The following is an 11,696-nucleotide window of genomic DNA, read 5'->3' as shown; positions in this document are numbered from 1 at the left end:
TATGATAATATTAGGAAAATCTTTGAAATGGTACCGAAAATTTTGCTTTGAATTTTTGCTCAGAAAAGCTATTGTAAATGCTTTTGGAAATGAAATTATTGTTTTATATGAACTTGTCTTCTATTTATAGCCTATCGGAGGTTGAAAAAAACGGCCCTCGTAATAATGAGAAAAAAATTTATTTAAGTTAATGGTTTTTAAAGAGAACGGTTTTGTTTGGGTACGACGAATTCGTGGAACTGTTTTCATTTTTTGATTCGTTTCGTGATGAATTCGCACCTTAAAATACTTTTCTAAAATAAACTTAATCAATTTAATTCCTTGATTTTCTATGGGGTCTTCATCATATAGATGATTAATAAATTCATTAAACATTGTCCTAGGCAAGTTAGCTACTGTTTCCGAAATTAAATTGCAATGTGCCAGTAGAATGCAATCTAATAATATTCCCTGAAGCTCCTGCTTTTACTTCTTGGTGAATTAAAAGTCTGTTGAATGTATTTTCAAACTGACGTGCAGTAGGATTATCGTTTAATCCACCTCTACTTCTAATAGCACCAAAAACAGTGCCAAGTGATCTTCGAAAATTTATAAGTAAGCATGAACATATGCTTTATAAAAAGCAAAGACACTTTCTATGCATGCCAAAAAATCTGTTTTTCTCCCAGAATCTAGAATGTGATGTCCATTGTATTTTAATGATAAAATATAATTTTTTATTTCATTCCATCTATTAAAAATAATGTTTTATTGCTGGGATAAGTGGTTTTTTAAATGTATATTTTGTCAATCTATTACGAGAGTAAAAAATATCAAATAAATCATTAAAAATTAAAACAAATTCAGCTGCATTATGGAAATATGTATTAATTTATATTTCATTTTTCCTTTTAACAAGTTTTGCACATAAAAATTAGCATTGACTCATCAAAGTTTACTATGTCCGAAGACTGGAATTTTCTGGGAATATGAATATTAACCACTTTCTTTTTAAATGGTGATGTGAATACACCTGTAATAATCAGGTAATTCATGTTTGTTCTGTTTTTTTTTGATGATTTCTTAGACAATCTTTTTGCAATAAAGAATTATTATACAACCCAGGTAAATGCTACACTTTCGAGTCCTTCTTGACTAAAAATTAACTTTGGGTAAACTTTTTTAGAAATATGCGTGATGATGCTATAGCTATTTTACCTTCCAGCGAAAGAATTCAAAGCATACGACTCAGAAATTCGTTCAATATAAAGACAAATTTGAAATATCAATTTCAAAGCGTGCACATATCATAATGTTAGTTGCAAACTAGTGGATTGAACGAACACTTCTTGACGTTCAACAATGTTGTGTTATTTTTAGATGAAGCTCATTTTCACCTTAATGGGCATGTAACTAAGAAAAACTGCCACTACTGAGGTGTGACACATCTAAAATACAAAACACATTCAGATCGTACTCTTTCGTGTTCTAAGGAGGACCAAATCGTGTTGTGAATATATAGTAAAGTACAAAAATATCATTTCATACATTTTATTAAATTAAATACAAAAAATCTTGAATATAATTGAATATTTATATAATTGAATTTTTTACAAAAATGTATTTAATTGTATTATTTCATGAAACCTTTACATCATTTTTTTACATTCACTGCCTCTACATTTTTGAAGATTTTCCATTATCGATAAGTAGTGTTGTTTTCTTCCACTATTCAATTCATTTGCCACATTTTTCAATTCAAATGGATCCACTGTTAGATTGTATGCTTCCAAAAAGTTCTGAAAATTATGATACCAATTGATTAAAAAACGATCTAACTTTATTAAAAATTATGAATTTTGAAATGTAAAAAATTTTGTTGACTTTACACTCAATCTAGAATGACAAAAATTATGTTTTTATCCGAATGAACACATAACGCTAACTTTTCAGTAAGTAGAGGTATTTTTTAAAATAAAGTTATTTTAAGTCCCTCGTAACAAGAATGGTTTAATCTCTATTTCTATTTGAGAAAATTTTGGGCATGCCACTGCCGTTCAGGGTTTTTTACTCGGTATATGTTAGCAAACTAACACGATGAGACGGTATAGATTAAGAATTAAAATTATAGTTATTAAGTAATAAGTAGTTTTAATATGAAGAATGTGGTCAACCATCATTGGTTAGCCCAATGATACATTACAATATCAATAATTACCTCTTCATCGTTAAATCTACAAAATTTGAAGTTCTGAGACTCTGTCAATTCAACCATACAAGTGAAAGTATTATTTCTTGAGTCTTGACATTTACACCACTGGTCTGGAATACATTCCTAAAAACGTAAAATATATACAGATAAAATATACAAAATTCAAAATATTTGGTGAGTTCATAAAAATATTTCAAGAGCTGTTAGAAAACATTATTCTGAATCTGTTTTTGTTTATGGATACAGGTATGGAACATGGTGTCTACACACATTTGAATTTTTGTGTGATTCTAATATGAATTGATGTTTGAAAATAATTTTACACATATCATTCATTTGTTTAGAAACAATATGCAATAAAAGGGGCTTTCTATTGAAATTTACATTATTATCACTGTATTAGAAGACAAAGGTTCCTGAAGAGACATTGGTAATATAGATTAACTTTCTTAATTGGCAATTTAAATGATGAAATAAAATTCGACAGGTACTATTTTTTGGTGATACACTGTTCTAACTTTTCACTAAATAAGTAATCAAAGTCTACATCGCAATTTTTCTTTATATCATCAAGTTCTCGATGTATTCCAACCAAACTGATTGAGAGTGGACTAAAGACGAAATATAAAGCAGGAAAGAAGTGTGTGTTACTGAATGGAATTTCTTAGGACGAAATAGGAAACAGAAAGAGTTGGTAAATAACCGAAAGAAAAGAAATGAACATATAAAATAAATGCAATATGTGTTAATGTTAATTTAAAACATATAAGAAGAGAATATTTTTTAGGAAATGAATAGAATCGTGAACATCTTCTAAATTTCATGATCTTTTCTATTAAACCTTACAAAATGGACTCAAACCAATACTGTTATAGTTGATACATATTTGCTGCTCTCAACATAGATCCAGAGCAAATGATTGTTACATAAAACCGAATAATTCAATAAACGTATGTGATAGTATTAAATCAAAATAAATTATAAAATATTAAAATCACATACTTACAGTTAAATTTGGATCGGTCCATGCACATTTAGGATCTATTCTTCGAGTATCCCCCTCGCCCCAATATTCAATGAGTATAGTTTTATTGAAGGAATCAGATGGTTCTGCGAACAATTGTTTTTTGAAACTTATTCCATCTATGTAAGATGGTACATCGATATTAGCCAAATCTAATATAGTAGGAACAATATCCACCGCAGATATTGGGAAGGTTTCTGATGACTTGGCGGGTATTTTGGGTCCACTTACTATGAAAGGTACTCGAATATCCGTTTCATAGGGCTGTCTTTTATCCCATGGTTGACTGAATTGCCCTAAAATGAAGTAGAATGGAATAAACGGTGATTCAAATGATAAAATAGTGATAAAGTTGAATATTCTGTTCACCAATGACACTTTAGCAATAATCCAAAAGAACAATTTATCTTCAAAAATAAAAAAATCCACTATACCCATATGTTTGATTGCTTCGATAAATACACAGATTGTCTGCCAAGTAATCCAAAATTCAAAACATCAAAAATAAAAACGTGGTAATAATAGCTATCTATAGAAATTCTTATCTTTTATATTTTTTATATTTTTATATATCTTTTATTACCAAAATCACAATCTAAGATTAATAAGAGTAAAATCATATGAATTTCAACACACACACACACAACATAACGTTCACGACACATACTTAAAACTTATTATGGCAAATCCACACTCGGACGCGAATTGCGGAAAAGATAGCCAACAATCTACACTCGCAAGTTCGCGTCGGGCTCACAGTATAGTTCGCGCTCTTGACGCGTATGCACGTCTTGAAATGTTATTAATCAAAGTTTATATGCTCGCTTTGGCAATTTATAATTACTGTCCATGACAATTGCTACTGAGAGACTGAGCAGCCCGCGAATGTGAAGTCTTGTCGAAGCCGCGAAGAATATATGAATCAAATCTACTCTCACCGTACCAAAGATGGTTTTTTGATGGGTTGGAACTAACCCATAAAATTCCACTACATAATAATTTCACTAATCTTAAAATGCAAAATGGATTTATGTACAAGAAAATTAAATCGATGCTGTCTCTACACAAAGATATCAAGAAATGTATCCAATCAAAGTATTATTCTAACTTAACTAACAGAAAGAATTATTTTAGATTAAAAGATGATGATAAATTGGAACATAACAATAATATTAAGAATTAACTAGGAAGATAATATCGCCGTTTCGGGGAAACAAAGATACAAACGTAATTTTGTTCAAATTTAACTTAATTGCAGAAAATTACTTGGAACACATATTCTTTTCTGTTCAATGTTTTTTATTAAATCTATAATGTCACAACTTAAAAACAATGAGAATCATTTTTTTATGTAGTTGAAAATTTGAAATTTTTTCAATTTTAATTAAATATTTCACTTTCTAACATTATTTCACATCAAGAACTTATAAAATAAACAAAAAATGAATACTTATAAAAAAATACAAACACCCTATTTGAGAAATAGTTTGAAAACTTTTTATCTCTCTTGCAAATTTTTAATTCTAGCAGTTATGCTTTGTTTTACCGGAACAGCGATATTTTAGTGAAAGTTAGATAAAGAAATGCTTTATTGTCAAATTGTTATTAATAATACTGAACTGATTATCAGCACTTACCAAAGTAAGCCACTCTTCAGTTTTTCTATTATTAAAAAAAGATAATCTACGATCTTACCACTAAGTGGATGATAAATAAAAAATATATGTCGTTATTTTAATGAAAACATGATACCACTTTAAAATTTAGTGGCAAATGTAACCAATAATATAAAAACGACTTACAAAAAGCAAATATTTTTTCCTGAAATAATATCTACATACAAAAGATCGGTTGTTTTTTCCATAGAATAAATTGAACATGAAAAATAGTCTGCAAAGGAATGGAAAAATGTAGTAGAAGCAAAACGAGAGAAATATGACTTTTTACCTATATGAAATCCATGATCTGACGTAAAAATAATATAAGTATCCTTCAATAAATCCAACATTTCCAGTTTAGAAACGACGCCTTGTACTAGTTCATCAACAGCCAACAATGATTCCAATCTGTGCTGTTGTACCTTGTCCAGTATATCAACATCATCCGGTAAATATTCTGGAGGCATCCGTATCAACCAGTGTTTCTAAAAATAGGTTTATCACATGTATTTATAAAAAAGACATAAGAATATTCAATTACATACATAGATAGATATTACATAACTTTTCAAATATATCTTATTAAATTTTATGGTAAACATAGAAAACTTAGTGAGCTAAATAAATTGCCCCATTAAGGGTTTTGAATTGAAAAGAATAGTGTGATACTCTGTATGGATTATGTCTCAAAAATGCCAAAAATTGAATTTCATTTCAGCATTCATACCAAGTAGAATCTTATAATAGTTATCATTACAAGAGAATTCAATCATTCATATACAAAAAGCCACCCAAAATTTATTTTATTTGAAAATATCTGAAAGACATTAAAATAGGATTGAAGTTTCCTACGAAATTTTAATTTGGTTAAGATGCAGGAATTGAAGAGACCTCACTAAGCATTTTAATAAACTGAATAAAAAACTACAAGAGCATGGACTAATTGTTTTAATGATGTTTCAAAATATCAAAATCTTTATGACGAAACTTGATATCTTTACCAAAATATTGGAACAATAAAACAATCAACAATCATTTGAGAACAATGGGGTTAACCTAATGTATGTGGCTACGTATCGATAATTTAAAGATAGAATTAGTTGAATTTCCAAACAGCGTAGTATAGAAAACAAAATTTGAAGACTTGTATTTTGGAAGTAGAAGGGAAAATATCAGAAAGCAGCGCAGATAATATTGATCCCACAGTAAAAATTGAAAATAGTATATCAAACATTTGGTAATGCATTAAACTAATGAACTCAAAATATGAACCAAATATTCAGAAGTTGTCTGAAAATAAACAGCAACAAACTTCTCATTAAATACTTCATAAGCAACTTTATTATTCATATACAAATTATATGTTTAGTTATTTATCATTAATAAATATTTATACAAAATATATATTGTATGTGATTTTCTTCAATCAAATACTTAGTGACCCACAAGCTAGATCTAAAAAAATTTTCTTCTTCTCAAGAAGATTCGCCATCACTGATATAATGAGTACTGATTTCAGGAAATCCTAGTTTTTTGTTACAATTTAAATTCAATTTTCCATTTTCCAGTACAATAAAAATTATAATTTAATAATCTTTATGAATAATAATTTATTACATCAGTTTTGTATAACACACAATTTTTCTTATACTCACATCTGATCCTGAATGATTAAAAGATGGACTTCTAACAGCTTTAGTTCCCGCATACTTATTTTCATGTCGTTTGGCGGGTGTAAATGGAGCATGTGCAGCTGGTGGTGCTATAGTCATGAAGAACGGCCTATCAGTTGCTCTCTGTTCCAAAAATTTTATTGAGTATTCCGCCAAAGTGTCTGTTAGGTATTTGTCACTTGAAAAATATTCTGTTCCATTGATTGATAATGTGTAATTATAATAAACTGAGTTTCCTTTTAAACCGATCCACCAATCATATCCTTCTGGAACGTGTTCGATACCTCCAGCTTCTGCAAATCCATACTGAAAATATAATATGAATACAAATATACCAAATAATTAAGACGAGGAAAATTTAAAAATCCCCATTTTTATTATCATGGTTATTGAAGAACAGTCAGGAAAAACGTCAATTAAGAACATAGTATAAAATGTTTTAGAAGGAAACCAAGTTTTTGTAGTGATAATTGGAGAGCAGTTTCCCTAGAGGAGATATAAAGATTCCTCATCCAAAAATTATCATCTCTCTATCATATATTATTTATTTATAAATGTATAACCCATTAATACTTGATTATAAAGGTTAGAAAGGAAGGAATATATTTGATTTGACTTGTCTTATTTTAAACGTAGACATAAATATATCAATTAACTTAACAAAAACTATTAAAATATTGAGTATTATTTATATGCAAAATCACATTGTAATATTAAGTAGTCAGGACAAAATTATTCACCCTTCTGCATCACTCTCGAAGTGATCTAATTAGGAAAATTGATATAATTTACCCCATTCATATATTTTCCAGAATAGAATGTAACATAGTTTTTGTTCCTCTTGAGAATAGCAGAGACACTATTGGGTTCGTGTTTTTCTTGCCACATTGGACTTGAACAGTTTCCACTTATAGAATTATTTACAACTCCAGTGTTGTGTGCGAATTTTCCTGTCAATATTGTACTTCTACTTGGGCAGCAGATAGGAGTATTCACAAACTGAAAATCAATAATAAAATTGTGGTTTTTATATTTTGATATCATATATAATTTAATAAATTTTACATGGTTGAGGTATAAGTATTCTGTAAAAAATCTGCGACATGCAAGCCAGATGTTCTGTTCTCTATTCAGTAAAATTTTAGATAGTCATCAATTTGCTGGCAAAAGTTAAACAGAGCTTTAGAATCTGGAAATATTCTGTTAGAATATTTTGGCCAACAGCAAAGACAATTGGAGAGTGAATTACTATCAGAATTGAGAAAAGGTTTGAGATGTAGATCTGCCCTATTTAATCAAATGAAATCATAAGTCATGACAATACTCAAAGACAAATGAGAAGTTTGCTAAATCAAGAGCTTCATAAAATCCTTGATTTTTGGAATGATTTGAGAACTTCTGGATGTTTATCAAATTTGGACCAATTTAAAGCTTATTATAAATTCTAAAATCCACAAGTACCGCATTTGATATGATACCACTCAACTTATCTAATGTTTTTACTTTTATTTACTTCCAAATAGTTGTTTCTAATAAAATTTGTTTTATATGAAGTGCTCATCAAAATAAAGTAATAAATTTTCATTGGAAGATAAGCAAATATATGTTGATCTAAGGTATCAAAAGATCTAGAGATACTGTGATACTGTTATTATGAATATGATTGAAAATTATTGGTGCAAGTCAATTTTGATACACGAAAATACATATTCTAAATAAAATTATTTCCAATTTTATATTTAGTAATATACCACTTCATTTGAACCATATCTATTCAATATCAAAGTAGGTATCAAACTTGGCAGAAGGTTTATGTACTCAAAATACATACATCTAATTCATTTCGATTCAATTTTAATCTCTCAATTTTGAAATCTTTTAGAGTTAGGTGACTCATTTTTTTCTCTATTCTACTCACCATAGACTTGGAACTGTTACATTCACAATACTGCTAATTAAATAATCTGCCAATATCAGAATGCACTTTATTTTATTCCTCAATGTAGCTCTGAATCCCTTTTTTTTTGGAGTACTTTGTCATACACTCCAATTAATAATAATACCTTAATTCTCTGTGTATAAGAAGGCTCATTGCAAAGAAATTTTTCTTAATTTTTATAAATTCTTAAATGCTCATGTTAAAAAATTAAGAAGTACTATACTCATCTCTGAATAAAAAATTCAAAACTCCTTTTAATCTCAATATCATGCACTACCTCTTTTTTGTTAAGCTTTTGATATGAACAGTAGGCCAAAGTCAGATGTGAATTATTTTATTCAGAAAATGTAGTTTTTAATTTTCATCTATATTTATGAGGAAAATTAATTACATTAGATTACTCTACATGTTTTAAATCTGCACTAGATATTTTTAAATAAAAGTTTACATTCAATAAGTAAAATTTTGGGAGAATATATATTGTGATTTGAGGAAGGGAAACTGAAATAATAATAAAAACATAACCAGAAACCATATATAACCATAAGGTTATAATAATCCAGTCTGGATTATAAGTTACAATTTTGATTCTTCTTCATTATGCTCAAAAAAACGAACTTCCATTTGCACACTTTTTGAAACTCATATAGCTATTCCATTTTATTAAAAAATGTTGATACACCCTTTTAAATGGGAATTTTGTTCATTATAATGTGCAGCAAACTGATTAATTCAGTGATATCTGGTGTTAAGAATTTTAATCTGCACAATTTTCATAGTTATAATTGGAACATTACTTCCATTATTAACGTAAACTACATCAAATATAAAGAGGAATTTAAGAATCTAATTGATACCACTTTTATCATAAATACCAACTTTCTATTGTGAATATATCGATAGCTTTGAATAAAATTTTAGGGACAAAAGTTAATATTTTTAACTGTGATGTCAAACATATGTACTTACAGCATTTTTAAAGGTTTTTCCATTATTTCCCAATAAGTTGATGGTATTCTCCATGGCAATCTGGAAACAATTTATGTAATAATCCAATGTAGACATTGTCAAATAATGTTTACCATTGAGTTTAACAATAAATCTTGATCATCTGTCAAAACTAGTACAAAATTTGGATCGCCATAAAAACATTGATACAATGTAGCTAGTATAAGTATTCGAAACCACAAAAATGTCATTGTCTACAAAAAAAAATAAAATTATGATAACAATATTAAAAAATATAAAAAAAAATCTATATCACACTGATGTGTATATCTATAGATTAATAACTCACTGGGTACATACTCATATATTTTTTATATAATACTTGATTAGGTGCCTGATGGGACAGAAAATGTTGATCATTCATCCTAATCTTTCGCAAATCCAAATATTTTTATAAATTCCCTTAAGTCATATATTTCCTTAAGTACTTAGTATTAGACATATAAAAGCAAAGTTGAATGTATATTAAGATCAATTTTAAACTGTGGGGCTTTTTACCAGTATATTTACCAAACTCCATTAAAGGTGCGTATCTAGGATATCTTCAATGTACATCGCCACAAGTAAGTTATTAAATTTCAATGAATCAATTTAATACAGTGTTCAATTGCTTTTCTCTCCATAATTATATCATTTGGATATTCTCTCATATTATCAACTGTTTGTAAAGCTTGAGTTTAGATCATAACTTTTGGAATTGATTTTAACTTAGTAATAAATAAGAATTCGTTGTATTGATTAATTTGACAATATTGCTCGTTGAAATAATTTCTTGCAGCATGCTAACAATTCTTTGTAGATCTGAGATATTAATTAAGAAATCAGTTTACCAGGAGTAAGTTCATTTATTCTAGATATAGTTTATGAACAGAACAATTTCTCATTTTTAACAATAAGGTTATATTACTTTGAGCTGTCAGTCCCTTTAACGCCGGTGAAACAAATAATTTTTCTTCTTTTCCTTACTCCGACCGAATATTCATCCATGACAATAAATTTCCTATTTATTTATTTCTTTTGTTTGTTTATTTTCTAGAATTTTTAAGAATTTATTTTTGGGTATATCATCGAGTTTGTTTTGCGGAGTAAGTTAGTTAATAATAAATAGTCATAGCATTGTATAAAGAATATAGAATTGTGATTGATGTACATAAGTAAATGAGGAAAAATGTAGTAATTTGAAAGATGTTCCACCATGAACACAAACAGATATTTATTTGAGTGTGGATGTGTGAAGGAGGAGCAATCATGGAAGCTTTTTTTGGAAATAAACGCACACAGTATTACTAACTCTAAATTTCAAACAATTCTAAAAGCGACGCCATTTTGAAGAGAATTTCGTGCTCTTTATTCTCATCAATTACTTTAAATACAATAATCCTTCACCCTTAAAAATGGTTGCTATCGAATCTATGGTGGATTTGTCGTCGGAAAGCCTTTCAATTGCACTACTTAAAAATCTCAATAGTTAACTAATGTCATACTTAGTTTAATCTAATCACAAAAAGAAATTATATTCGTCTACTCACTGTATATTAAAAATTATCTTACACAATTTGCAAATAATAATTGAGAAATTACTCCAAATATTGAAGTTGAGAACACTTTTATTTAATATACACCATAAACAAGTTCCCCAAGACCGTATACAACGTTTATATACGGACGAAAATTATCTAATCTTTTCTAAATTTTGGATTAATAACTTCAGGTTCGTTAAGTCAGTAAAGTGTATAAATAAACCTATTACACTGATAAAAGTAAAAAATCCCATTCCCATTTATATAACCACAATGAAAGAAGTCAATATGATTAAAATTTGGATACCTCCTAGGACTGAGATCTGGTTACCTGCAAGGACAAGAATTGTCAAGACATTATTATATTTTGGCTTCTAGCGAGATATTTCTAGTTCTCTTCGAAAATGGCGGCTTAACATGCAATACAATGTGCAGTAACAATCAACCTATCCATCAGGCTCCAAAAGCGATATCATTATTGCCAGTTATTTCCTGACTACTTTTTTCTTGTTCATTCCACTTACCTTTTATATTTTCATTTTTAAGTCGATCACAAAATATTAAATAAAATTAGACGTTAGGAGCAGCCATGATGCAGTGGTAAGAGACTTGCATAATGTCGTACGACGTGCGATATTAATCTATGAAATATTTTGACTTTGAAAGACAAGAGGTTTCGGTCA

General features: G+C 28.5%; 1 protein-coding gene across 5 annotated transcripts; it reads right to left on the bottom strand.

Moving 5' to 3' along the window:
* Positions 1 to 1,514: 1,514 nt before the first annotated feature.
* LOC130898406 (N-acetylglucosamine-6-sulfatase-like) lies at positions 1,515 to 11,555 on the bottom strand. 5 transcript variants are annotated; one of them, XM_057807680.1, is made up of 9 exons: positions 11,538 to 11,555; positions 9,568 to 9,687; positions 9,455 to 9,514; positions 7,339 to 7,545; positions 6,529 to 6,852; positions 5,163 to 5,358; positions 3,198 to 3,511; positions 2,198 to 2,314; positions 1,515 to 1,778 (listed from the first exon to the last, which is right to left on the bottom strand). In XM_057807680.1, the coding sequence occupies exons 2-9, from the start codon at positions 9,682 to 9,684 to the stop codon at positions 1,629 to 1,631; spliced, it is 1,485 nt and encodes a 494-aa protein (XP_057663663.1). In that variant the 5' UTR covers positions 9,685 to 9,687; positions 11,538 to 11,555; the 3' UTR covers positions 1,515 to 1,628. The 5 variants fall into 5 exon arrangements, with proteins under 5 accessions (XP_057663663.1, XP_057663661.1, XP_057663660.1 ...); XM_057807678.1 differs by lacking the exon at positions 11,538 to 11,555 and adding an exon at positions 11,045 to 11,138; XM_057807677.1 differs by lacking the exon at positions 11,538 to 11,555 and adding an exon at positions 11,023 to 11,109.
* Positions 11,556 to 11,696: the final 141 nt, after the last annotated feature.

This window comes from Diorhabda carinulata, chromosome 10 (assembly GCF_026250575.1).
Source record: "Diorhabda carinulata isolate Delta chromosome 10, icDioCari1.1, whole genome shotgun sequence".
In the NCBI taxonomy this organism is placed as follows: Eukaryota; Metazoa; Arthropoda; class Insecta; order Coleoptera; family Chrysomelidae; genus Diorhabda; species Diorhabda carinulata.
This window is presented reverse-complemented; position numbering and strand designations above follow the sequence as displayed.

Bases quoted from the DNA above. Each gene is read 5' to 3' on its own strand.
- LOC130898406 (XM_057807676.1), bottom strand. The intron at 9,515-9,567 runs GTAAACATTATT...AATTGTTTCCAG, and splicing joins ATTTATTGTTAAACTCAATG to ATTGCCATGGAGAATACCAT. The intron at 2,315-3,197 runs GTAAGTATGTGA...TTACGTTTTTAG, and splicing joins GGACCGATCCAAATTTAACT to GAATGTATTCCAGACCAGTG.